This window comes from Spermophilus citellus (assembly GCF_964194105.1).
Source record: "Spermophilus citellus genome assembly, chromosome: 1".
NCBI classification, from domain to species: domain Eukaryota; kingdom Metazoa; phylum Chordata; class Mammalia; order Rodentia; family Sciuridae; genus Spermophilus; species Spermophilus citellus.
In genome coordinates, this window is record NC_138182.1 from 122,859,339 (window position 1) to 122,886,470 (window position 27,132).

Here is a 27,132-nt window from a genome sequence, read left to right on the forward strand (position 1 = left end):
TGGCTCAAGCCGTAGTGCGCTCGCCTCGCATGCGTGTGGCCCGGGTTCGATCCTCAGCACCACATACCAACAAAGATGTTGTGTCCGCCGAGAACTAAAAATAAATATTAAAAATTCTCTCTCTCTCTCTCTCTCCCCTCTCTCGCTCTCTCTTTAAAAAAAAAAAAAAGTTCTTTCAGAGATATGGATTAAACAAACAAGAAGCTCTCAAGTACCTGGCATTGCCCTTACAGCTGGTCGGAAACCCTAGTAAGCAGGTTATAGTAATGATAAATACCCTCTTTGAGCCCTTGCAGTAAAGCATGAATTATATTGGGTGATTTATATAGATTATTGCTTTAATTTTTACAACAAGGTGTAAACCATTATTCCTGTCTGTTGTAAAAGGAAACTAAAATTAAGTTTTAGGATTTGCTGCATAGTTAAGAGATGGGCGTTAAGCCTACAGTTGTTAGCATTTACAGTTACATTTTCACATGGGAAATCCCAAGAGGTGAGACAGAAAGAGGCATGTGTTTTATGCCTGCGGAGTTTCACCTTGGTCTTCTCATCTTCCTCGAAGTGTGTGAATACTCTGCATCCTTGACTGAGTTAAGATAAGAGTAGTGACAAAAATAGTGTACCAAGTGGCCTTGTTTGGGTTCAATTTGGGGAAAGATAGTCTTGACAGGACCTTTAGCACATTGCAGAAAGGTGAATCCACTGGGAGCGCCCGGGGGATGTTCATGTCCCTCCACACCTTCCAGTCTCCTGTCTCTTCCCTGGTGCTTTTTGAGGCTGCCAGTTCAAAACACCGTCCCCCCCCCCCTTTCCTTCTTCCCTTACCTTGACAGCTTACTTCATGTGCTGGCTCCTGTAATCTATCCATTCCCAGATTTGGTTCTGATGAGCATGAAAGAAATGTTCACTTGAACTTTGCCCTTCTGCATTGACCCATTAGGACTTGACTAAATTTTAAGGATTAAGTAGGCAACCTAGCTGAGTGTGGCTGGTTCCTGTTGTTTAGAAAATGAGGGTGTGAGGCATGCAGCCTGAAGAGCATGAACACACATTCTTAGCTTCTGTGAAGGTCCATCTCTCCTGGTGTTCTGGCTACACACGTAGAGGGTCTACAGGGCCTCTGCGCCAGGGAGTTCCCGGAAGACCGGAGCCTCACTGCTCAGAGTGGTACCATCCTGCTTTACTGTCTGGGGTCGCTGCAGTCACTTTTATTATTCGCAGTGGCTTACTGCTGGGCACTTTGCTGTAGTGATGTAATTTCATCCTTAGATTGTCAAAACTGCCACCTGCACTCCTCCTCTGTGCCGCTCAGGGCCCTCCACAGAGAGATGTTACAACAGACTGGTCAGAGTTCTGTTGTCCTGCACTTGGATTTTCGTCATCTACCTTTCAGAGTGGTGACAAACTCCTTCATGCCATAGACCCTTTGCCTCTCTTGCTCACTGGATTGAAGGTATTGAAGCGCTCTGCTTAGCAAGGAGACCATGGGGAAAATGATGGTATGTTGGGTCGCACCTTTCAGTAAGCCACATGACGTGGGGAAAGTGGGGCGCTTTTTTGTGGTTTGCAGACTTGATATTAACATTGTCCTGACCAGAAAACTCTGAAATTGCCCACCCACCCAGTGTGTTTAGGCTTCTAAAAATAATGTTATTCCTCCATCCTCAGACATCTGTTTTCACTCTATTGCCAATTTAAATGCTGCTGTATATTCTGTGTATCATGGCTACCTTCCCAGTATTTTGAAAATTTTTGCCGGGTAAGGGGATTTTACAAGTTCTCAAAGACACAAAGTATTCCTCTACGGTAGCAGTGCCACAGGATGCCTAAGTGAAATGCCAGGTATCCACATAATTAGAGAGGCACACCTGTATGGTCTGGTTCCTGCGGCTGCGTTAACCTGAGTTGAATTCCACGTGAAGGCTGAGCTCGTGCCCCCTGCCCTCTGCCCACTGGGTTGGGATGCTGAAGCCCTTGCCATTGAATACCAGTCTAGACCCAGACACAACTCCTGGAAATTTGTTGAAGATATATACACACAAACACATACACACATATAAAATTTATTTATTTGTTACAGGCTGCTATTTTTGGTCAATTTTTTTTTCTCAATAGGCACTCTAAAAAGCACTTCACATATGTAATCTTCCTCGTCCTAACAATAACTCCAAGGGAGTGGTTATTACTACTCCTGTGTTTACAGAGGAGGAAACTGTTGCTTAGACGTCTGAGTCATTTTTGCCAAAGCTGCTACTTGACCTGGGAATTTTCTACCACAGTGGGCTGCCTGCCAGTTTTCTAGTTTTTTTGAAGAAGACCTGTTTTGAAGGCATTCGAGTTGGAGTGGAGGTCCTGAGACCTGGTGGTATCTCTGGCAGTCAATCAGTGGAGCGCTTCCTGCTCTTGTGGTTGGCCAGCTAGACTCCCTTGTCTTGGGATTCTGAAACTGAATGATTTTTTTTTTAACCAGAACTTCCTAAAATGGCCCACCAAGGATCATTTGCAAAGTTTTTATTTTAAAATTCAGAAATAAGTTTTTCAGAAATTGGGCCCCTTGACTTTGATTCAACTTAGAATGAAAGGGTGATGTCTAGGAGAGCTTTAGAGAGGTCCTGCCCTCTGGCTCTTGTTTACAGTGGGGTAGATGGTGTGACTCCACCATCAATGTTGGAGGGGGGTCGTACTCTCTGTCCAAACATCTCTGGGACTGAAGCATCCCAGGCTGTGTGGCCTTACCCTTGATCTTCTCCCTGGTACTCCCTATTGTGTCTTCAGGACTTCAGGTACAGTGAAAGATTGGGACTAAGTCACCCAATTCTAGGAAACACCTTGGAGTGGTGGGAGAACCTGTAGGATCCCCTACCCCTTCTTTTTACGTGGAAAAAGTTTTTTTTTTTTTTTTTTTTTTTTGCAGATGGAATATTTGGGACTGAACTCAGGGGCACTCAACCACTGAGCCCCATCCCCAGTCCTATTTTGTATTTTCTTTAGAGACAGGGTCTCACTGAGTTGCTTAGTGCCTCACTTTTGCTGAGGCAGGCTTTGAACTCACAATCTTCCTGCCTCAGCCTCCTGAGCTGCTGGGATTACAGGTGTGTGCCACCTGCCTGGCATTTTTTTATTTTTGTGTTTTTTCCCAAAACTCTCATGTGATAGATAGTAAATGTGTTTTCTCTTCATTGAAATACAGACTAAGAAAGCTACTTACCGATGCAATGATGTTATAAGCTGTTGTGTATTCTTTAAACCTACGAACAGTGATACGAATTTTAAAATACCTGATATATATGTAAGACATGTTGTGTATTCATCTTTGTAATATTCTGGGTTCACATAGAGTCATGTATTCTATATCAACTCTGGTGGTTCCCAGAGAGTGTCACTTGCATATGGGAACTCCTTGCCAGAGTTGATGGCTAGGAAAAAGGCTTGGGGTCAACACACCTCGCCTCCTCTCTCGGCATTTTCCTGGAGTGCTGGCACACCGAGGTAGCTCAGTCTCTATGGAAAGAAACAACATTTCTTTAAATGATTCCAAGCATTAAGTTTAGTTAAAGAAATTACATTCTGGACCCCTTTTTTAAAAGTTGCTTATATGGACAGAGACCTGTTACCTGTTGTCTGTCTTGGTAGAGACGGAAGAGTTGGGGTGAATGACTTTGAAATGTGGTTTTATATGCCTGGCATTTTACTGACTTCCAAGAGATGATCTGGGTTAAGAAGTCCAGACTTGGTAGCAGTTGAGTAAATACGTATGTCCTTGTTCCTGGCATTTCCATCGTGCTTCCTGCATCCTGGTGTTGGGACCTCCCTCAAGGCTGTGAGTGAGGGTTCTTTTATTGTAGGGATCCTGTATCTAGGACCCTTGCAAAGCCACAGGGACACAAATGATGAGAATAGTTCCATTTAAGTATATGTGCATCAATATCTCAACCCTGCATTTACTCTTCTATAAAATGCAAACAATAATTCCTACTTCAGAGTGATTATTAAACTGGCTACAAACTCCATCAGCCTCCCAGTGTGTGGATTCCAGGCCCACAGGTTCAGTCAACTGCAGATAACAAATATTTGAAAATAAATTGTGTCTGTATCGAGCAGGTACATACATTTATTTCTGGTCATTATTCCCTAAACAATACAGTAAAACAACCGTTTACATGGCATTCACATTGCATCAGGGATTACAAGGTCCCCAGAGCTGATTTAAAGCCTATAAAGAATATGCACAGGTGACAGGTGCTTCTCCACCACTTTACAGAAGGAGTTGAGCATCTGCAGATTTTGGAACCTGTGGCGCATTGTGGAACCAATTTCTATGGGTGCTAAGGGGGATTATGTATGAAACACACAGCAGAAAATTAGGAAAGCAAGAGCCTGCTCAAAGCATGCAGAGAAGTTTAACATTGCAAAGAGTCGAGAAGCATATTGCCTTCAAAATAAGCAGAAATGTGCTATTCAATGATGGCAGAGCCAGCATTTGGGTGCTCACTGGAACTACCGATGAAATCTACCTCCTTTCTTCAACAAAGCAAGTAATTTAAGTTTTTAGTTACTCAAAGATAAGTAGCTATTCATGTAATCTTAAAACTATTATCCTAAACTGGGTGTAACCAGTTATTGAAATCCTATTGTCTCCTAATTTCAAGGACCAAGAACTCAGAGTTTGGTTATTCTCAGTAGAAACATTGTATCTTTTGATCCAGAAAAATCCCTCATAGCTATTAAAGAGGTGATTGAGTTTTGCCAGTTGTCTCCTTCAAGTCCTGCAGAGCATAAGAGTTTGGGGATTGAACCCAGGACCTTGTGCATGAGAGGCAAGCACTCTATCAACTGAGTATATATCTACAGCCCTGGCGTGGATGTTCTATTTGAATTGTTGGTGGTCTTATGACTCTAGAGCTCAGACCATCTTTCTTGAGAGGCATGATATACATTAGTAGCAAAAGCCTGGGCTGAGTCAGAAAGAACTGGGCAGGATTTCCAGGTAGTATAGTTAGTAGTCTGTGACCTGAGGCAAGTTGTTTTCTTGTTTGTAAAAGGGGACTAATGAGAACCTTCCAAGGTGATTGCATTGATCCTTTAACCAGATAAACTTAGTTTGAACTATAGATGCTTCTCAATTTACAGTGGAGTTAACATCCTGATAAACCCACTGTGAACTGAAAATGCATTTATTCTTAACCCACAAAACATCTAGCTTAGTGACACACTGTACTGCAGAGATTTGGTTGTTTCCCTTGTGCCGGGTGACTGACTGGGAGTTGTGACTTGCTAACATTGCCCAGCATTGCAAATGGCTAGCCAGGGAAAAGATCAGGATTCAAAGTGCAGTTTCTGCTGAATGCGGTTTCTCCTGAATGTGTATTGCTTTGGCACCATGAAGCCAAAGCATCATACGTTCAAACCACTGCAGGTGGGGGACTGTGGGACTGTCGGTCCAGTTCCATACACTATGGGCTTGGGTCTGCTTTGAACACAGATGCTTCCTGGGTCTTTTTATCCCCACTTCCTAACACAGTGCCTGGAACAGACAAACATCTCAGTAAACGTTACTGAATGATGAAAGAATGAGACTCCGGGTTGAAACGTGCCATTCTCACTCTAAGGCAACTTGTAAAGAAATACAGAATTCTGTGATTGGGTGTGTGTACTAGTTGCACAGTGTCTATTCTCAATGATCCAGACGGTGCTTTGGTTGGCTACCTAGATTGTCAGTGCATGCTTAATGATGCCAGCAGTCTTTTGACCAATATTTTAATTGGCAGTAGGGAGTGACCCAATGAGTTATTATTTATTTGTGTGTTTTGGGTACAAATGACATTCTTTAAACATATTGAATTCTGTCTAGGCCATTTCAGACCTAACCCAAAACTCATTGGAAATCCTATGATAGTTGCCAGATGGGCAGGGAAAGTTTGAGAAAAAACATTGTTGGGCTAATGTCTTACTTGGAAAAGAGTGTGAGTCCTCTCCACAGACAGTTATGCAAACCAGGATTTGGGTATCGGTGGTATGCTACTTCTGGAAGCAGCAGCAGATTCTGAGACCTAGTAGAATAGTTGATTCACACAAGCTCATCTCTTGCCTCCTTTCCCCCTAGACTATAGAATCCAACTGGCGGTGTGGACGACACAACTTGCAGAGGATTCAGTGCCGCTCTGAAAACAGTAAAGGTGTCTACTGTTTACAGTACGATGATGAGAAAATCATCAGTGGCCTACGAGATAATTCTATTAAGGTGAATGACTACTGCATTTTGTATGTGTTATTGTTAGAATTGTGATTATGTGTTAGACACTAGATGTGACCGTCTTTTCATTTATTCAGATTGGGTCTTAGCAGTCCCAGTCAACCTTGGCAACTCCAGTGTGGTTCTAAAGAGCATTTCCTTGTGACTAATGATATGTCCCTGGATTGTCTCCTTGTTCTCTGAGTACACACAGATTCTGTATTCTCTGTTCAGGTGCAAATAGAGGGTGTCCAGTATCATTGTATTTACAGTTTCTGAGAAGGGCTCAGGTAATATGGAAAGTGATGAGCAGCTTCTGTTGTTTTCCCTCACTCTTCAGTCCTAGATGAGCTGCATCATTTTTCCATGTTTAGTCTGATTGGCCTTATCTGGCAGTTTGGTTCACGTTGTAGCTTATTTCCTCAAGTTTAAGAAAATGTTGAGTTTTTTTAAGTTTTTTTCTTTCTTGGTATAATTTTCATTCAATAAAGTTTGCTCCTTTTTAAAATATTTGATCTTTTTTTTTGGTTGTTGATGAACCTTTATTTTATTTATCTTTATGTGGTGCTGAGACTCGAACCCCGTGCCTCACACATGCTAGATGAACGCTCTACCACTGAGCTACAGCCCCAGCCCCAAGTTTGCTATTTTTGACAGAAAGCAAACCCACAGAGGTGCCTAACAGTTCTGTTGTTCCTTCAGAGTCCTTCACACTGCTCTTTTAGAGTCACCTCTTCCCACCCATCCCATGCCCTGGAAACCAGTGGTCTTTTTTTTTACCATCTCTACAATTTTTTGCCTTTTCCAGAATATTTTCTTAATCAATTCATGTAGTGTGTATCCTTTTTTTTTTTGGGGGGGGTTACTGGGGATTGAACTCAGGGGCACTTGACCACTGAGCCTTATCTCTAGCCCTATTTTGTATTTTATTTAGAGACAGGATCTCACTGAGTTGCTTAGCGCCTTGCTGAGGCTGGCTTTGAACTCACATTCTTCCTACCTCTGCCTCCTGAGCCACTGGGATTACAGGCTTGTGCCACTATGCCCACCTAGTGTGTCCTTTTAATTCTGACTTTATATTTAGCTGAGTGTACTGGAGACCATCTGTGTTGGTGCAGCTAGTAGTACTTGATTCCTTTTTATTGCTGAGTAGTTACCACAGTGTGTTTATCTATTTAGTTGTTGAAGGATATTTGTATTATTTGCAGTTTCTCATAATTGTGAATAAAGCCACTATAAGTTCATGCATGTAGGTTTTTGTGAAAATGTAAGTTTTCAGTTTATCTGAGTAAAACCTGGGAGTGGGCTTACTGATTCAGATGGTAAGATGGTCCTGGGTTTGGTGATAACATTTTAGATATAATAACAGAAGAATTGTCTGTAAAAGAAAAAACTAATAAGATGTCACTAGAATTAAAGATTTCTGCTCTGTGAGATACATTGTCAAGAGCAGGAGAAAATAAGCTGTAGTCTGGGAAAAAGATTTGTCAAAGACATATCTGGTGAAGGAGTGTTATTCAAATGTGCAAAAACCTTTTTAATTAGAAAAAAAATGACTTCAGGGACTAGGATTGTGGCTCAGTGATAGAATGCTCGCCTAGCATGCATGAGGTACTGGGTTCGATCCTCAGCACCACATAAAAATAAAAGTATTGTATCCACCTACAACTAAAAAAAAAAGTTTAAAAATGACTTTAGACTTATTTTTGACAATAAGAAAATATACAACCACATTTTAAAAATTGGCAAAGACTATAATAAGAGAACTCATTAGAGGTGGCAGGTGTCAAACCAGCATTTGCAAAGATATGTGCCACATCACCTGTTGTCAAGAAAATGCAAATTAAAACAACACTAGTATTGCTGTATGTATATATGTGGCTGTATAACCAATGTGATCCTGCAATCTGTACATGTGGAACAATGAGAATTTATACACCATTTGAATCAAATGTATAATATGTATAATCATTATATTGTCTTGAACAACTAATTAAAAAAAAAAGTGAGCTACCGCAGCATGTCCAATAAGATGGCTAAAATCCATAACACTGACAACACCAAGTGGTAGCAGGGATATGGAGCAACAGGAACTCCATTGTTCATTCTGGTGGAAATGTCAAATGGAACTGCTGCGTTGGAGGGCAGTTTGGCAGTTCTTACAAAATTAAACGTACTCTTGCCATTGGATCCAGCAAAGGAGTTGAAAACTTATGTCCACCCAGAAACCCACACACAGATTTTTATTGTAGCTTTGTTCATAATTGCCAGGACTTGGAAACAGTAGGTGAATGGATAAATACACTGTGATACAACCAGATGATAAAGGGATGTTTGGCACTAAAAAGAAATTGGTTTATCAAGCCATGAAAGGACATGGAGGAACGTTTAATGCATCTTACTGAGTTAAAGAAGCAATCTGAAAAAAAAAAAGGCTGGTGTAGATTCCTGCTGGGGGACATTCTGGAGAAGATAAAACTGTGTGGACAGTAAAAGGAGAGAAGCAACACTCAGTATAAAAAGCCTATTTCTAACATTTTATTTCCTTTTAATCTTTTTAGCAAAATATGTAGTCATTGTGTCACTCTGTAGACCATTTTTATTCAGATTTTTAAGTGTTTAATTCTCTGTAATAAAGCATGGTGTCTTCTCAGTAAGACCTCTTTATAGTTTACCCTGGGATTTTTCTGAAATGTTGAGCTTTTCATTTTTTATTTTTGTAAACATAGGTAGGGGCTGTACATTGGTAAAGGGCCTTAATTGATATTGTCACATTGTTTTCCAGAGGATGAGCAGACTCTTTGCAGATTTTATTTTATTTTTTTAATTTTGGGGGGCGGGGTACTGGGGATTGAACTCAGGGATACTCAACCACTGAGCCATGTCCCCAGCCCTATTTTGTATTTTCTTTAGAGACAGGGTCTCACTGAGTTGCTTAACACTTTGCTTTTGCTGAGGCTGGCTTTGAACTCGCAATCCTCCTGCCTCAGCCTCCTGAGCCACTGGGATTACAGGCTTGAGCCACCAAGACCAACCCACAGATTTTATTTTAAAAATTTCTCTTAGAATTCAGCTGATAATTTTAATGAGAACAGTACAAACTGAACAAAGTAGCACTTTGATTCTGGAAGTTAATTAGTACCTCCCATATTCTTTCTTGTCATTTCCTACCCGTTTAACCATTCTTACCATAACACAGATGTGTTTTATGATTCAGAACACGAGGTATAACAGCATTTATAAAAATGTTATTCACTAAATCATTGTTTATGGTTGGTCTTGTCTCGATAGATTTGGGATAAAACCAGCCTGGAATGTTTGAAAGTGTTAACAGGACACACAGGCTCTGTCCTCTGTCTCCAGTATGACGAGCGTGTCATTGTAACTGGCTCTTCGGATTCCACAGTAAGGTGAGTGATTAGCTTCATTGTGCAGACCTGTGTTCCCTCTGTGGGGAGGCCCTGGGCTTCCTATTTTCTTGGGTCAGCACACATGCTTTCCATGTTTGGACTCATCAGAACCAAGTTTGATATCGATGAGTCTGAGCCATGTAGGCAGGAGAGCTCATTTTTAAGTGTGTCGTCTTCCCCTTGCCAGTGTTATAGAGACAGCAGCGTGCTTTCCTGTGGAAGCGCATGGCCTGGCCTAAGGCCTGCCTTCTCCTCTTGGAGCCTGTGGTCCGGAACAGAGAGGAGGAAGGCTGCTGTTCTGGGAGAAGGGTGGGTGCCAACCTGCAAGTACCAGAGGGTGGGGGGGGTGGACCAGAGTCAGTTTTCAGACCCGTCTGAGAGTCTTGGGGAAAGTCAGATCTGAGAGCAGAGAGTGCTAGGTGTCTGTGTGTTGTGTTGTTGAGTTCTCTCCTCAGCCTTGGTAAGCCCGTAGATGGTGTATTCATTTTAATAAAGATATTAGGAAGCCAGGTCCAGAGAAGTTAGATAATTCCTCAGAACCACGCAGTCCCTCCATTCTGTACTTCAAAGGTACATTGGTCAGGACTGTGGGCAGCAGTCTTGTGGTGGAGACTTGACTTCTCAGCTGCCACCAGAACAGAGTGATAAAGGTGGACATGGCCTGTCCCAGAGCAGCAGTGAAGCAGTGGCTGCTGGCTGGATGTGGAGGAGTGGGCAGGGGACTTCCTGAGATCCCCCACCCCACCGTGGCCATCAGGCTTCTCCACTCCTGGTGGACTTTGGTAAGGGAAGTGATGCCTCTAGCAGAGAGAGAGGACGTGCGGCAAAGCCCCAGCTGGACTGCAGGGGATCGAGGGATTGGAGAGCAGAGGCACTCCTTCTTCTGGGCTGACCCTGGTATTGCAGGCACCTGTCCAGGCACCTGACCCTGGATTCTCGGGCTTTCTGGTCTCCTGTCCTCAGCGGACCTCTCGGCCTTTCCCTGGCTCACCACCTCCAGACTGAGATTTCTTCTGCAGATGGCGTCTCAGCCTTAGAGGATTTAGTCTTTCTCCTCTGTTCTGGGTGGGGGTGTCGTCTTACAAGAATGGGGCTACAGAAAAGCTCTTTTTTTGGAAGGGCTGCTCCTAAGAACTACGTGTCTCAAGCCTGGAGCCACCAGGAGACCCTGGCTTTGTCCCTGAAGTGAAGTAGTGGGTGTGGTCAGTGATGAGACTAGAGTGAGGCTTGCCAGAGGACAGCAAGCACCTCACCTCAGCTGCAGCCTCCTCCCGCTTGTCATCCCAGACCCACTGGAAGCCTGCTTCCTTTAGGGACCATCTTGGCCCTGGCATGAACCTGCAGCGCCATCCCTGGGTACCTGAGTGTCAAGTAAACCTGAGCAAAACCAGAATTAGCTGCCTCTCTGAAACCATCTCTGAACTTCTTGGCAAACAAATTGCAGCTGGGGTCCCCCTTTTAGCATGTGCTTAGGTGTGTTCAGTGGACGCAGTGCGCAGCTTCAGAACCTGTCCCTGGCCGTCAGTGATGAAGCACCGTGGTTTCTGTTCTCTAGAGTCTGGGACGTGAACACAGGGGAAGTTCTTAACACATTGATCCATCACAATGAAGCCGTACTGCACTTACGCTTCAGCAACGGACTGATGGTGACGTGTTCCAAGGACCGCTCTATTGCTGTGTGGGACATGGCTTCTGCCACCGATATCACTTTACGCCGTGTCTTGGTTGGCCACCGTGCTGCAGTTAATGTGGTAGACTTTGATGATAAGTACATCGTGTCTGCCTCCGGTGACAGGACCATCAAAGTAAGTGTGCCTGCATCCTAACCCTACCTGTTTCTGACCTTTATACGTCAGAGAGAGCAGAGATGGCTCGTGCTGGCCTGGTACCTGGCAGAATCTCTGTTTTCCTCTGTTTGCTCGTGAGCCCTTGCGACCCTCCTCGTTGTGTGCTTCTGGAGTCACAGACAAATCAGAAGGAAAAGCCATGGGTCATAATGGAGGACAGTCCTCAACTTGGTGACACAGCTTTGTTGGTAACCTTTTAAGGGGAGGAGAACTCACTATTGGCACACGGGTTGTGTGTGAGGAGCTTCCCACAACCCGCCTGCCCTCCTGGCATCCTGCAGAGGTGTGGCAGGTCTTAGATTTGATTTATTCTCATGATGTTGAGAGCTCACCATGCCACAAGCCCTATGCTGGACGTTCAGCCCAGGTTGACCAGAAGGTGCAGGCTAGGGGAGCACGCGAGGTGGCGGGTGTGGTTCTGAGTCCGGTATCTGTTTCACCCTTTGCAAATTTTAGCTTTCCTATATTTTCATAACAGTTTTCCTGGGGTTTATTTTTAATCATGATATTTTTTAACATTTATTTATTTATTTATTTATTTTTTAGTTGCAGTTGGACACAATATTTTATATCTTTATTTTTATGTGGTGCTGAGGATCGAACCCAGGGCCTCTTGCATGCTAGGCGAGTGCTGTAGTACCGAGCTCCAGCCCCATCTCTGTGGGGTGTGTTTTCCACACCACTAGATTCAGTGTTTTTGAATGTGCGATCCAGGGGCCCTTGACGTTCACAGGGTTGCCCGGCATCTCCACGGTCTATTCCGACCACTCTGATCACATTTCCATCTAAATCCCTCAGGCCCGTTAACAGTCAGCCTGGCGGTCATCAGTCTGCCTCTGTCTCTGCCTCTGCCTCTGCGGATTCGTCTGGGGCGTTTCTTATAAACGAGGTCTTACAAAACGTAGCCTTCTGTGTCTGGCTGCTTTCATTGAGTGTCCTTTTTAGGGCTCACCCACGTGCATCACTGCACACATCAGGACTTCATTTCTTCTGAGGGTCAAGTAAGAATGGCATTGTGTGAGTGGACCACATTTTGTTTGTCCAGTTATCAGTGGATGTGCCTTTTGTTTACTTCCATCATTTGGCTCTTACTCATAATGCTGCTATAAACATTGGTGTGTAAGTTTTTGCATGTTCATTTGTTTTCAGTTCTCTTGGAATGACAGCTCTGGGTTGGACATTTTGAGGAACTGCCAAACTGTTTTTTCCAGAGTGTCTGCAGCAAGAGTTTGAACTTGCTCTAAGAACTTTCTGTTAGTGACCAGCGTTAGACAGCATTCTGATATTTAGTAGCCCCACAGATCTTGGACTGAGTTGTGTCAAGCTTTAGGTTTCGAGTGGTTTGGAAGCTGAATGGCCAGTTTGAGTGCGTTAGCCTACTCACTCCACACTCACACCAGTCAGTGCAAGATCAGTGCTTGGAATTCAGGAGAGTTTGGGGCTGATTACAGAGTAGCTCCTTCATAATATCAGTTGGCAGGATTTCTCCCCACCTTTGCCAACTCTTGTTACTATCTTTTTGATTATAGCTGTCCTGGCGTGTGTGCAGAAGATTCTCTGTGGCTCTGGTTCACATTCCCTAATGACTAATAAAACTGAGCATCTTTTCTATGCTTTTTGGTCATTCAAATACCTTCTTTGGAGAAATGTCTACTTAATTCTTTTTTTACACTTCAAAAATTGGATGATTTATTGTCTTATAATTGAGTTGTAAAAGTTTTGTTTTTTATTTATTTTTTTTTAAATATATATTCTGGATACAAGACCCTCATCAGATATATGGTTTGCAGATATTTTCTCCCATTCTTTAAGGGGTGTCTTTTACTTTCTTGCTGGTGTCCTTTGAAGCACAAATGATTTTAAATTTATTGATTTCCAGTTTATCAATTTTTTTCTTTTCTTGCCTTTGCTCTTGTTTTTATATCTAAGGATCCACTGCTGAATCCCATGTCACACAGCTTACTCTTGGGTTTTCCTCAAAGAGTTGCATAGCTTCAGCTTATTTAAGTCTTTGGCCAGTTTTGAATTAACATTTTTTATATTGTATGAGATAGGGGTCCAGCAACTCCTTTTGTTTTTCATTTTTCCATGTATATATCTGTCCTGTTCAACCACAGATGCAGCTGGTATAGTAAATCAGGGTGCTCCAGTTGTATCTCCTGTTCAGTGTGCCTGTGGACATTGAAGTCTTCCAGATAAGTTCACAGGAAAGGAGATTGTTCACTCCACCTCTGTAATACTGAGTGGTATGTCAGAATAAATGGAGATATTCTAGAAGCTGCTGGGAAAGAGGAGGAAAGGTGAAGCTTTTTATATTAGTTAACACTGGGTTTGACATGTCAGCTGGCTTGCAGTCAGAATCTGGTATCAGCTCTCTCCTCTGATGAGTGAACGTGTGCACCCTCCAGGAGATGCTTTCTCTGTGAAGGTCCCAGGGTTCACAGACTGCACAGCTTCCCTCTGTTTTTCACTCCAGTTTTATCACACAGTGGCTAAGAAAATCTTATGCTTTCAGTCTGTCTCCTAGCTTCCAAATTTGAGTTAGAAGAGACTATTTTATAATCCTGTCTTTGACTCATTCTTAAAAGCTCTCATATTTCCACTTTTCAAAAGGCACTTTGTGGGAGGACTTTTCTGTGTTTATTCTTGAAGACATGGCTGTTTGTCCTGCAGGTCTGGAGCACGAGCACCTGTGAGTTCGTCCGGACTCTGAATGGGCACAAGCGAGGCATCGCCTGTCTGCAGTACAGGGATCGGCTGGTTGTCAGTGGGTCATCAGATAACACCATTAGGTGGGTGCACTTTGGCATGCGAGCAGGGTAGGCTTATTTTTGCCATAGTATCGATTTGCCTCCCAGTCCTGTTTGGTTCTGTGTGCTCTGAGTAGGAAAGCTATGGGCCGTGGGTGGGGGTTCTTCCTAGAGTCCCCCAGCACACAGGCCTATGCCCTCAACTCCACCATGACCACTTACTACCAGAGCCTCTGAATGGACAGGGTGCTCTGGCCCGGTGCTCTGCTTCCCTCACCTGCAGACCTGCCTCTCTGCGGCAGATAACAGCCCGCTTTATGTCTCCCCCAGAGATGGCATCTCAGAGTCACTCCCTCCTGCTGGCTGGTTCTCTTCCCTTCCTTTTCTCTTTCCCACAGCCAGTCTCCTTCCTTTTTAATGACTAGACGTAGATATTTTATATCTTAAGAGCATCCCTTATTACCTGTTCAAGCCATCTTTTCCACTGTCCCGGAACATGTTAGTAGTAGCTTTACAGAAGTGACCGTCACTGTGTGGTTTATAACCAAATTGCCTAATGTTTGGGCAAAATAAATATTATTAGAAAAAATAATTAAAAACAAGAAAAGGAAAGGAAACAAGCAGGTAATAACAACAAAAGACTATAAATGCCATAAATTTTCTTTTTTCAGTCTTATTTTTAATTGATGTAGTAATTATATGTATTTATGGCGTATTGTGCATCTAAAATTTAGGTCTTATTTTCTTTTAAGATTTATAAAAGTTAGTTTAGAGCTTCTATTGTGGTTTTCTTCATCGTGCTTTGTAATATTGCTTTTATGTTTTGTCAATAAAAAGTCCTTTACTTCCTCATTACAATTTTTGCAGTTTTATAAAATAGTGTGTATTGCTTTGCAATTGGTTGAAAGGAGCCACCTTGGAGTCATAGTAGCTGTGCCGAATGGCTCTGTTCATCCTGGGTTAGAGGAAGTAGTCTTACTTTCGGAAGCAGATCTGCTGGGGCCTGTAGTCAGGTGTTTGTGGGGTTGTGATGGGAGTCGCTGAGAAAGGCATCATGCCTTAGTGTGCTCCCTGGCTTTGCATGGGCTGGTTTGCTGTGGTTTCTTTTTGCAAGTAATGTGTAGAAATCAACCACAATAGAGAAAACCAAACATCTAACTCTAGAATTATATAAATCAGATGCAGAGGAAAAGGCTTCAATGTAGTTAGTGGGTTTATATTTCCAATTCAACTGTACATGCCTAATGCGTCTCCCACTCAGGCCCCATAAACCGGACAGCCCTAGTATACTGTACACGTCAAGGAAGAGGTGTCCCTAAGCCTTTTGAGGATCAGGAGGCTGCCGTGCTGGTCTGCCAGTCCTGACTTCAGTAGACGTGGACTTTGGCTGCAGTCTGGTGAGGTCAGCTCTCTGCCCCTCTTGCTCCTCTGCATTTTTTTCTCCCACCACCGGCAGCCTGGTTTCCTCCAGGAAAGTCCTCCCAGACCATCTAACTATGTGCTGTCAAAAACTCAGACACCGGGCAGATACCTAGGAACTAAACATAGCGGGGGTTTCTGTTGGGTGCTTTGACTCAAATAGTCAGTGTCACAACTTAGATGGTATGAAAACAAGCACAGCAGAAAGTCGGACTGCCTCTCCTTAATTAGTGCTAAAACACACAAAGGATGTAAGTGTGCTCACATGTGCAGTGTGGACTAAGGAGTGTGATATGAAGAGCTCAAGGCAGCGGAAACCATGTCGGGAGGAGCGGAGAGGAGTGGGTGAGTCTCACGTGGGGGTTTGTTACAGTTGTCTCTTTCTCTTTCAAGGCTGTGGGATATCGAATGTGGCGCCTGTTTGAGAGTCCTGGAGGGGCACGAAGAACTGGTGCGATGTATTCGGTTCGATAACAAGAGGATTGTCAGTGGCGCCTACGATGGGTGCGTATTTGAGGTCTTCAGACCCGCAGCGCTGTTGGAGCCCGCAGAGGAGGAGGGCAGCTCTGTGTGTCGCCCTGCTGGGACTCTTTGCAAAGCTGGAGGGCAGGCGTTGTGATAGGTCACTGTATTTCCTAAGGTTTCACTTCCTGCCATCCTCGTACACTCAGGGGATAAGCAGCAGGGGATTTGATTCTTGTCCTTTGTCCTAAATAAACCACACCTTTCCCCCCTCCTTCTGGTGAATTCATTAATAAATTCCTTTTTCCTTTTTGGTGAATTGAGCATACCCTTTTAAGAACACCCCCTGGTGTTTCAAGTGAGCAAATGGCGACCGTAACCTTTGAGATGACCATATGTGTATGTCTCCCTTCTGGTCAGTTGGTCTGCTTGTACTCCTGTCTCTCACTCTCAGCATTTGCTGTGTTTGGAGAAAGGCACCCCTGGAGTTCCACACAGAGCCCTTGCTTCTGTCCACAGCACCTGCTTAGCCCCAGCAAATCTCCTGGTTGATGACTTTGTTAGTGTAGATTATCAAGTCAGGAATTGAATTTAGATAACCTGAAGTTTTTTTTGTTTTTTTTTTTTTTAATCTCCCTTCAAATATTTCTTTATGATATCAGCAAGTCTGAGAATGTTTACATCCTTTTTTTCCCCCAACATCAAGTGTGATTGGTTCAAAAACTTGTAGAAACGTTAGCATGTTGCCTACTGGGCTGTACGATGGGCAGTTCAGGTGCACCCCTTTTTGCCAGGGAAGTGCTTGGCAAGATAGAAGACGTTACCACTAATCACAGCCTCATTTTTTTTTTTTTCTAGGAAAATTAAAGTTTGGGACTTGCAAGCTGCTCTTGACCCTCGAGCCCCGGCAAGCACCTTGTGTCTGCGCACATTGGTGGTATGTGATGTGTTGAAGCAGGAGTTGGTCCCTGGGCCGTTGGCAGGTGGTCCTACATGGGCAACATCAGAAAGCTTATGTATCTCACAGCCTGCCTTCAGGGAAACTTGCTTTGGTTAGCCAAAATCAGGGGTATTTGACATCTACATGACTGTGAGCTCTGAAATAGGAACACAGGCTCCCTCCTTTGTGGGTGGACTTGTGTCCTCATACATGGAACATTTCCTTCCTGTAGGCTTGGCAGATCTCCTATTGTGGCTGTGATAATGCTGTGTTTTCACCTTATGTACTGTTAGTCTGCACTCTGTGGATTATTCCTCTTGGCATATAGGAATACTTTATTTTTTAATTTTTAAAATTTATTTTTAATAGACAAATAATAATTGTATACACTTATGGAGTACATTTATGTGATGTTTTAATCCATGTGTACCTTATAGGAAGATTCAGTCAAGTGGATTAGCATGTCCACCATCTCATCACTTTCTCTTTTTTTTTTTTTCCCCCTTGGTGAGAACGTTAAAAATCTATCCTTTTAGCAGTTTTGAAATATACGTTATTGTTAACTGTGGTCACTGTGCAGTGCAGTAGATCTTTGAAACTTACTCCTCCAATCTAACTTCCCCACCTCTCCTTCCTCCATTCCCTCCCTTTCTGCTCCCTGTTTCTCTGAGATTGACTTCTTTAAAGTCTCTATATAAGTGAGATCACACACAGTATTTGTCTTACTGTGTCTGGCTGAGTTCTTAGCATAATGTCCTCCAGATCTATCTGTGTCAATGAAAATGACAGAATTTCTTGTTTAAGGTTGAATAAGAAAATATTTTATATGTTAATCTAATTTGAGCATCTTTACTAAGCCAATTATTTCTAATGGCCTAGTTGATTGTGTTGTATTTTTGAGGGGATAGAAATCTGAAAATATTGATAGATTTTTCTTATTTTCAGTAGCTTTACCTTTTATTTCCAATTCTTCACTTCTTGCATTGAGTAGAATGTGTGGAACTGTAGTGAGGGCCTTTCTTGTTTTCTTCTTGATTTTAATGAGAATCCTTCTGATGTTTCACCAACCAATTTTGATGTCAGCTGAAGCTTGAGATAGGTGTTCTTGGTCATAATTTTTCTTCTTTGACATATTATTGGTCCAGGATCTAGGATACAAAGTTTAATGAAAGAAAAGACCTGGAAGGAAAAAGAGTTTGTTCTTGGGTGAAGGGCAAAGCACAGCTCCTCAGCCTGCACTGACTCTCACTGAGATGGCCAGGAGCTTTCCAGATACCACTGCTTCATCGCTGTTGTCTTTTGTAGGAACATTCTGGACGTGTGTTTCGGCTACAGTTTGATGAGTTTCAAATCATCAGTAGCTCCCACGATGACACTATTTTGATTTGGGATTTCTTAAATGTGCCTCCCAGTGCCCAGAATGAGACCCGTTCTCCCTCCAGAACCTACACATACATCTCCAGATAACAGTCTGCACCTTTACCCATTTCAGGTGAGTCACCCTCTGCCCCCAGCATGCTTCATTTTGCTGATTGGATTTGGTCTCTTGGGGATGTGAACCAAGGTAGCTCTGTATGATGCACCAGCTTTTGCAGAATTCTAGTGTAAGTCTAGATCTTACAGGCACATCAAAACAAGGCTTCCTGCATGTGATGAGTTTTCATATTGACAGATGATTGAGTGTGGTTCCTGTTTTTTAAAAAATAATTTTTTCTTAATGATTTCCCCAGTTATTTCCATTTGGCACCAGTGAAGTTTCTTTAATTTTATTTTGGGGTACAAGAATCTGCTTTTTCTTTCATATCCTTAAGTTCTATTATTTTAAAACAAAACAAAAACAACCACCATCAACAAAATACTCAGGGAGACTCAATTCCGGGTCCTAGGTGCTCATGGCCTTCTAGAACAATATGCCCGACTCTCAGGATTCTGCAGGGGCCAATGAGTTCTGTCCACCTTCCACTCTGTAGATTTGGTACATATTTGCACCTGTTCATACTCCTGTATAAAGACTGTGGTTAACGACATTCCTGCTTATTTAAAAGCACTACTTAATTCTTTGTAGCTTTTAATTCCTATGTCTTTTCTTGTGCTCGCTGACTGTTAAAAGTGCAGAGTTTGGTGCAGGATGCACCTGGTGCAGTGTGGTAGGCTGTGGCCAGTGGTGAGTGCAGGCGTCCACTCTGGCCTACAGCTTCCTGGCTGTCAGGCAGCACAGGTCAGCTACTCCCTGTCACAGGCTTTCTAGATGCTGCTGTGGGTCTCTCTGTAGGGCCCCAGCCCGGGGACACCCGCCTGCACCCCCTTCATCCTTAGGCCTTTGGCTTCACCCTGCCCAGATGTATAGTCAGCTCATGCTGTTGGCCTGGTCCTGACCTAGCTTACAAGCTCATTCCAAACCCAGGCTCTCTGCCTCTGCTCCTGCCCACAGATGCTGCCCCCCATTCCTGGCAGCCATCTCTGCTTCTAGTCTGGCCCTCCCCTTACCCACTTCAGATCTCTTTTCTCTTCTCTTTTCAGCCCCCTCTGGTCTCCTTACTGCACTTGCCCCTGGCTCCGCTTCCTCCCTCCTGTGCCATCTTCCATCCACCCTTTCTCCATGGACACTCACTGCTCTTCATCCACCTTCACCGCCCTTCATCCACCTTCGCCACCCATGCCCTTGCCCACCCCCATGGATGGCTCCTGGCCAGAGCCCTTTCAGCACTGCCCCCCACCAAAAGAAAAGTACAAAGAAAGTCCATGTGGAGAATTGTGAAATTTGGGGGAGAGAAAAGACTGGGAATCTGTGGTATCTGTTCAACAAGTTGCCATCTTTTCAGATCCTCCTCAAGATTCTAGGATCCAATTAATAGATCTCCTCCAGGGAGTCCTCACAGAGGAGCCCAGTGCCAAATTTGACCTACTGCCTTGATTTTTTTTCCTGCCACTGCAGACTAAGAATAGTTTTTACACTTTCAAATGCTTATAAAAAAACTAAAAGAAGAAGAATGATGTGAAAAATTGTACGATGTGAAAAATCATGAAATTCAAATTTCATTGTTCATAAATTAAGTTTTATTGAAACACGGCCATTCCTGTTCCTTTCTATATTGCCTGTGGCTGGTTTCATGCTTCAGTGGCAGAATTGAGTACTTGTGACACAGACCTTATGGCCAGTGGCATCTAAAATATTTGCCATGTGGCCCTTTAAGAAAACTTGCCTTCCTCTGGCCTTACCAGTGCCGTTTGAGGGTGGTAAGCCAAGGATCTCATCGGGGATGGCGAGGACACCTTTCCTTCATGCCCTATCAGTTTGATTAGTAGGGAGTGGCCAGGTGCTGCTTTTGGAAGGATTCTGGGGCCCCAAATGACTGAGGGTCATGACACCAACCTGTCATGACCCTCAGTCATTTGGGGCCCCAGAATCCTCCTCGTACGTGGAGGCAATTGGGAATGACCTGTAAGCCAATATGCAAATGTTCACCATTCCTGGCCTCCTGTATGTTGGTACTGTCCCTGTGATAGTGACCTCATCCCTTGCCACTTTCTCTGGCCCATTGCTGCTTTCCCAAGTCTGTTGAAAACACACATTGCAGAGTGGTTGTCTTCATTGAACAGACTCTTCAAGCAGACACAGGGGATTGCAGCAGGGAGGGGGGACAAGGGTCTCTGGAATGATTGCTTCCACCCAGCACCCCCCGCCCCCAAAGAAACCAGAGGAAAACAACAGCAAAGGAGTGGTCCAGATGACCCTGGCAGCCTTCCTGCTCTTCCCCGCCCCCGTCAGCCTGCCCTCTGCCTGCCTCCGGTGAGCTCCTCTGAGCTCCGGCTCTGCTGTGTTCTGCTGACTTCCTTGCGCCTTCAGGACCCAGCTTTAATTGCTTGGATGCGCTTAGAGGAGTTGTGACCTCTGGCCACCCGTCACCTTCTTTCCTCCCCGGCAACCCTCCTCCCTCCCGCCTTTCTCTCCTTACTCCATCCCCAAACCCAGGACTTCAGCCACCTGAATTCTGCTTCATTGCCCTGAACACCCTTTAGCAGTCAGACATGAACACCTCCTCCCCTTGCTCATGTTATTAGGGAAGGGTAGACTTTCCTGTGGTTAATTTATTATTTGATATTGAAATGGTTTATGTGCCCATCTTCCTCACAAGATCTGGAGTTCCTTATCACAGAGCGCCAGTACCTAGTTCACTGTTCTTAACTGTCATTGGTGTTTGTTGGACAAGTGGCTTCCAAGGCCAGTATGATATGTGTGCTTTTCCTCCTGGGCCACACAAGAATTTGGCCATAAATTAGTAAATGTATGCGAAACCACAGTGTGTTTGTGCAGTCACCCTCAACAAATATAGATCTTAATTCAGTCAAACATGGAAATTAGTTTCTGAGCTAACACAGACAGACACTAGACAGCTACAGTCCTCGACAGGCACCTAGATGTGTTTGTATTCCTTTGCTTTGTCCCCCTTGCCTGTGCTGTGCCTATGGTTTTAAAATTTTAAACAACAATATTGAGGTGTGATTGTGTAAAATAGATGGTATCCATTTAAAATGTACTGTTTAAGTTTTTACAGAGCATATACCCCAGTATTTGCCTCCATGATCAAGATAAGAGTATTTGTGTCACCCCCAAAGTCAGCCCACCCCCTGCAGTCTGGGCAGACATTGACCTACTGACCTGTTTTCTGTCAGGTTACTCATTTTCCAGAGTTTTCCTATTGACTGGAGGAGTCATTAGCTCTATGTGACTATTGAGCTCTTGAAATGTGGCCAAAGTAACTTTGGGAACTGATTTTTTTTTTCTTTTTGCGGGAAGGAAATGGGGGTCTCACTGTTGACCAGGCTGGCCTGGAATTTGTTATCCTCCTACCTCAGTCTCCAAGTAGCTGGGATTACAGGCGTGCATCATCATACCCAATAGGAACTGAATTCTTAATTTGTATTTCATTTTATTTTATGTAAGCTGAAATTTCAATAGCCACACATGGCTAGTGACTGCTGTCTTTGAACTAGTGTAGTTGTAGAAGTTTTATATTTTTAGCTTTTGCATTTAGGTCTTTGATCCACTTAGACTTAATTTTTGTGTGTGGTATAAGAATGCCGTTCTTTTTATACAGTTAATTTAGTTGTGTCACTATTTAAAAATCTTCTTTTCTGCATTGAATTGCCTTAGCACCTTTGTTTAAAAAAAAATCAACAACTTAAATGTAGGTGTTTTGTCTACCTTTGAATTCATGATCCGTGTGACTATCCTTTCGCCAATTCTATACTATCTTTGTAATAAATCATCCATCGTTTTTGTGAATGTGTTTTGACTATCCTCGATCCTTTAGGTTTTCTAGTTTTGTTTTTTTTTTTAAAGAGAGTGAGAGAGAGAGGAGAGAGAGAGAATTTCAATATTTATTTTTCAGTTATCGGCGGACACAACATATTTGTTTGTATGTGGTGCTGAGGATCGAACCCGGGCCGCATGCACACCAGGCGAGTGCGCTACCGCTTGAGCCACATCCCCAGCCCCTCTAGTTTGTTTTTTAAGTCATATTCTAAGAAGATGGTTGTTGGGATTATGATTAAGACTCTATTGAAAGAGATCATTTTGGAGAGAATTTCCATTTTAACAAATATTGAGTCTTCAGTGCATTAATGTGGTATTTCAATCCATAAACATGGTTGATCTCTTATTTGGGTATTCACCTCTCAAGCAGCCTTTAATGTTGAAGTGTTCTACATCTTTTGTTAGATTTATTCCACTCTTTTTCTTTTCTAAAAGGAACTCTTAAAACTGTGCATGTCCTGCTGGGCACTGCTCTAGCTGCATGCTGCCCCAGCATTCATTTTTCTGCATAAAGTAGGACATAGGGGAACAGGTTGGGGGCAGTGGCACACACTATAGCTCCAACTTTTTGGGAGGCTGAGGAAGAGAATCACAAGTTCAAGGCCAGCCTGGGCAGCTTAGTGAGATTCTGTCTCAAAATAGAAAATGAAAAAGGCTGGGAATGTAGCTCAGTATTAAGGTGCCCCTGGGTTCAATTCCCAAACCAGGGAGCAGAGGGGGAAAAGGAGAATATAAGAACATAGGTTATAAGAGAAACATATAAAATAGAATATGGACAGTCCCAGCTGTAGCCAGGTTTCTGGGAGGAATAGACTCAGGGAGCAGGTGTCTCATGGAACAACGTAGGAGTATGTTTATGTGTCCTTGCCCTCAGTTTATTAAAGAGGCATGTGAGAAAAATCCAAGACTTCCATATCATACCTTTTATTTTTTCCTTTCTGGTGTATGTAATAGAACACAGTAAATTTTCACCAACGACAGTTTTTGCATATGACTGCAAGGGCTCTGGAACAGAGTTCCTCTGGTTGGGAGGTGAGGCAGGGTGGGGGTACTGCTTCTCTTTGGCTGTGGTGGAAAGGAGACTGGTCTTTTTTTCTTCCTGACCGTTTCCCACTTTCTTTTTTGGAACCTAAGAACAATTGCTTTGTTCCAGTACCCAATTGTAAGTTGTGTTTTGAGCCTTTTCAATCTCATCTGCCTTATAGGTAGGTACTACTCCCCACATCCCAGTGAAACCCCAAATGTGTTTGTCTCTTCAAAGGGAATTGCTTTTGATAGCCTTGGCAGTCCTCTTTTCCAAATTCTTTTCTTTTATTGAACATGAAAAATGAAGACCATGTGATTTATGAATAATGAAAAATACTAGCCTAATGATGATTTACCCTTGCAGTAAACTATTCACCCCTAAAATATCAGGTAAGAATATCTCTGTGCTAGGAAATGTAGCAATAGATTTATGTGTCAAATCATTTAAAGACAAATAGTGACTCTTGATAGCTCTATATACAGTAGCACAAGGCTTCTTCTCTGACTCTGTGATTCTTTTATGTGGGAAGCAGGTATTAACAGTTTGTCCCTCTTAGGGCTGTGAGGTCAAGTCCACGCGAGACCTGGCCTACAGCTCCCTGCCCAGCCTGCAGCCCTGCGTGTCGCCCGTGCGCCTGGGGTGGGCTGGGGCGCGCTGGGGTGCATCCTTGTCTAACCAGAAGAAACATCCACGCTCCTGTTTTTATTCCCCAGGGTTTCCTAGTCTTGAACTACTGGCTACATGGCTACCAGATGCCTAAGGGAGTTCGTTCACAGTGGCACGAGGCTGGAAGTGGTTCTAGACGCTGGGTAGATGCAAAGCAGCCTCACTCTCCAAGTCCGACATTTCCCACCTCCGGTTCCGGCTCTGCTTTGAGAAGGAGTCCTTCACTTCACCAACTTCCAGTAGAACAGAAGCCCATTCCCTACCCCCATGAGTGAAAAAAACCTACTGCTTCAAATGTAAATTGTTCATATAAGAGGAACATGCAGTCTGTTTTCCAGAAGTAAATCGACCGTCAAGAGAAGACTTGGCTCTAATTTATATGCTTTGCACTTTGGTCTGATATTAAGAAACAACATTCTTCAGTGAAGTTTTGGGTGCCAAACACCTACCCAGAAGGTCCAGGGCTTTCCTTTTCAGAAGTTAGCGTTCTCCTTGTGACTGGCCAAGTCATGAATTCTGACTTGTATTAGGGACAGTGTTGGACAATGGAAAAATCTCTCTGGATTGTTTTGGTCATATGTTTTGGATTATACTTCCTTTCTGTACCAGTTTCTTTTAATTTAAAGAACTGCTAAGCCAGTTATATTATCTCGCCACAGGTAATATAGCTCTTTTCTTTGATTAACTGTTCTGTCCCCAGCATCTCCTGATATCTGGTAGAGTGACGCCTTCGTCCATGTGCTTGCCTCCTAATTTAAGATGCCGTATCCGCATGTAGATATGATGTATATAACAATCTCACCTCAAGGTCGCTGGAGCTGGCCCTGCACCGGGACACTAAGCAGGGTGCCCGCTGCGTACGGCTGGCTTGGGAGCCTGAGGCCAGGGTTGTGAGGGTGCCCGGACCTTCCTGCAGTATTCATGCGCTGTTCTCATCCGACACTGTCCTGGTGTGTGTGGGGTGTGTGTTTTTAATGGGAACTTGTTTTAAAATGTAACTTCTAAAGTTGAACACAGATGTTTTATTTGTTGTGCAGTATATGCAATAGAGAGGTACCTTACAACTTGTCGTCATCGTTGTTCTTTTCCTTATGAGTGCTCCTGAGTCCTCGTGGTCACGTCCCATAGTGTTCATTTGGCTTCACTGTCAGCACCGTCCTTCTGTGCGATAGCGACCCTGAGAAGGAAAGAACAAGATGCTCCGTGGACTGGGTCTCCTGGCTCCAGAGTTCATGCCACCTGGCCCCGCCAGGGAGTCGAGGGCCTGTGGCACGCTGCAGCCTGCAGAGCAGGCAGGCTGGTCCAGAGGCCCCCCTTGAGGGCAGGGCACCCCAGAGCGACACGCAGCCTGAGGCCTGTGAGGGCCCTGAGCCCACTGAGAGAACGGCACTGTCACTCTGAGCACAGGGAGTGGACATTGGCATCCTGGTACCCTCTTCCCTCCTCGATAGTAGGTCTTGATTTGCCCCTTGCCATTTATTTCCAAAGATCAAGGAATGTCCATACCACTTGAAAGGACCAATAAGCCACTTCTGTGAGTGCAGCCTCTTCCCGGGAAGCACACCTCCTCCCGAGGGAGGGCCCTGGGCTCTGGCCTTGCGTGGAGAACGGTGTGGGATCAATGTGTCTGTGATTCGCTTATCGGGTTGGATTTGCTTTTAGTTTCGCTTTTTCCTTTTTTATATTTTTAATATATCCTTCCCACATTTTACTAAATTAATTTGTTTTTGAGAAGTTGAGTCTTAAAGTGTGAAAAAGAACCCTCCCTTCATGAGGTGGGTGCCGTGAGCTTGGCAGTGAGGGCAGGTTCACCCTGGGCCCCTCTCGCCTCCCAGCCGTGCGGTCTGACTGGCTGGGGAAGCCCGGGAGGGGGAGGCACATTTTCTGAATGAATGGATATTTTTTTGTTTTTGTTTTTGCATGTTTAATATAGAAGTTCCTCTCATTCCTTGGGAAATCATGGCCTTTGAATATGCACACAACCTTTGAACTGTGCCTACTAAATTATAGCAGGGGACTTTGGCACCCAAGGAGTCCTGGCTCTGGGGTTACTGCAGTAACCCCAGCCGTACTCTGGACTTTATTTTGCTAACATAATTGAGCAACTGTAAATTACTGCTATATTAATGTTTTAAAGCACTGGGATAGTCTAATTCTAACTTGTAATTAATTATGTTTGCCAATTATCTGTTGGAAATAAATTTGTGTCTGAACAGCTATTGAAACAAATTGTACAGATATTATTCATGACAGCTTTGTACTGTGGAATGTGCTTAATAAAAAACAAAGAGTTTGACCTCTGTCCAATAAATTGCTAAGTAATGTCAATAAATCGAGTATGAGTATTCTGCAGTCCACCTAATCTGGCTTCATGCGATTGTTACTTCAGCTACTAATTGAAAGCCAATACAATAATAAAGTGTTGCAATACTCTGATGTTCTGTTAAGAAATTTTTCGGAAAACCTGTTACATGCTATCAGGATTCAGTGACATGTCATTAAAGTTTATAGACTTTAAAAATTTTCAACTGTGTAAAGTGAAGTTGAAGGCTCAGAGCTTCTGACCTGTGAGAACTTGGCAAAAGACGTGTAATTCCGTGACTTGAAGCTCCTCCGAGAGCGCCCACTTGACCTCCAAGGTTGGCGGCTGCCTGGGAGAGGTCTTGCCCAGCGGCCCTGCTTCCCTTCACACGTTCCAGATTAAATGACCAGCACAGAGTGACCAGGACCAGTTCCTGGGAAAATAGGAGAGTGGCCTCTGGTGAGTTCCAGGTGGCTCCTGGGTGAGTGGCCCGCCCGGGCTGAAGCAAGGGGCGGAGGAGGCGCAACAGGCGGAGCTGCAGGCAGGAGAAACACAGTGGCCCTGCATGGCCCTGGCTGGGTGAGAGCCAGGAGGACAGTGAGTCTCCAGGTTCTGTGCCCAAGTCCCTCGGAGCAGCTGTGTTCACTGGGTGGCTGGGTTTTCCCCAGCCACCAAATGGGTGATGTAGACTTTTTGGATGAAATTAGAGTATTTTGAGGCCATTGTCCTCACCCATTTTTCTTGTTAAAAAAAATGTTTT

General features: G+C 43.9%; 1 protein-coding gene across 9 annotated transcripts in view; it reads left to right on the plus strand.

Annotated features, from left to right (window-relative positions):
- The window catches only part of FBXW11 (F-box and WD repeat domain containing 11), a 123,094-nt gene extending 96,501 nt beyond the window's left edge, over nucleotides 1–26,593 (plus strand). For all 9 annotated transcript variants that reach the window (XM_081271973.1, XM_081271974.1, XM_081271975.1 and 6 more), the window contains 8 exons: nucleotides 6,104–6,241; nucleotides 9,524–9,642; nucleotides 11,198–11,447; nucleotides 14,163–14,281; nucleotides 16,052–16,162; nucleotides 16,979–17,057; nucleotides 18,366–18,552; nucleotides 24,118–26,593. In XM_081271973.1, the coding sequence (XP_081128099.1) occupies nucleotides 6,104–6,241; nucleotides 9,524–9,642; nucleotides 11,198–11,447; nucleotides 14,163–14,281; nucleotides 16,052–16,162; nucleotides 16,979–17,057; nucleotides 18,366–18,527 (978 nt within the window). In that variant the 3' untranslated portion in view covers nucleotides 18,528–18,552; nucleotides 24,118–26,593. The remainder of the gene's footprint in view (nucleotides 1–6,103; nucleotides 6,242–9,523; nucleotides 9,643–11,197; nucleotides 11,448–14,162; nucleotides 14,282–16,051; nucleotides 16,163–16,978; nucleotides 17,058–18,365; nucleotides 18,553–24,117) is intronic.
- Nucleotides 26,594–27,132: the final 539 nt, after the last annotated feature.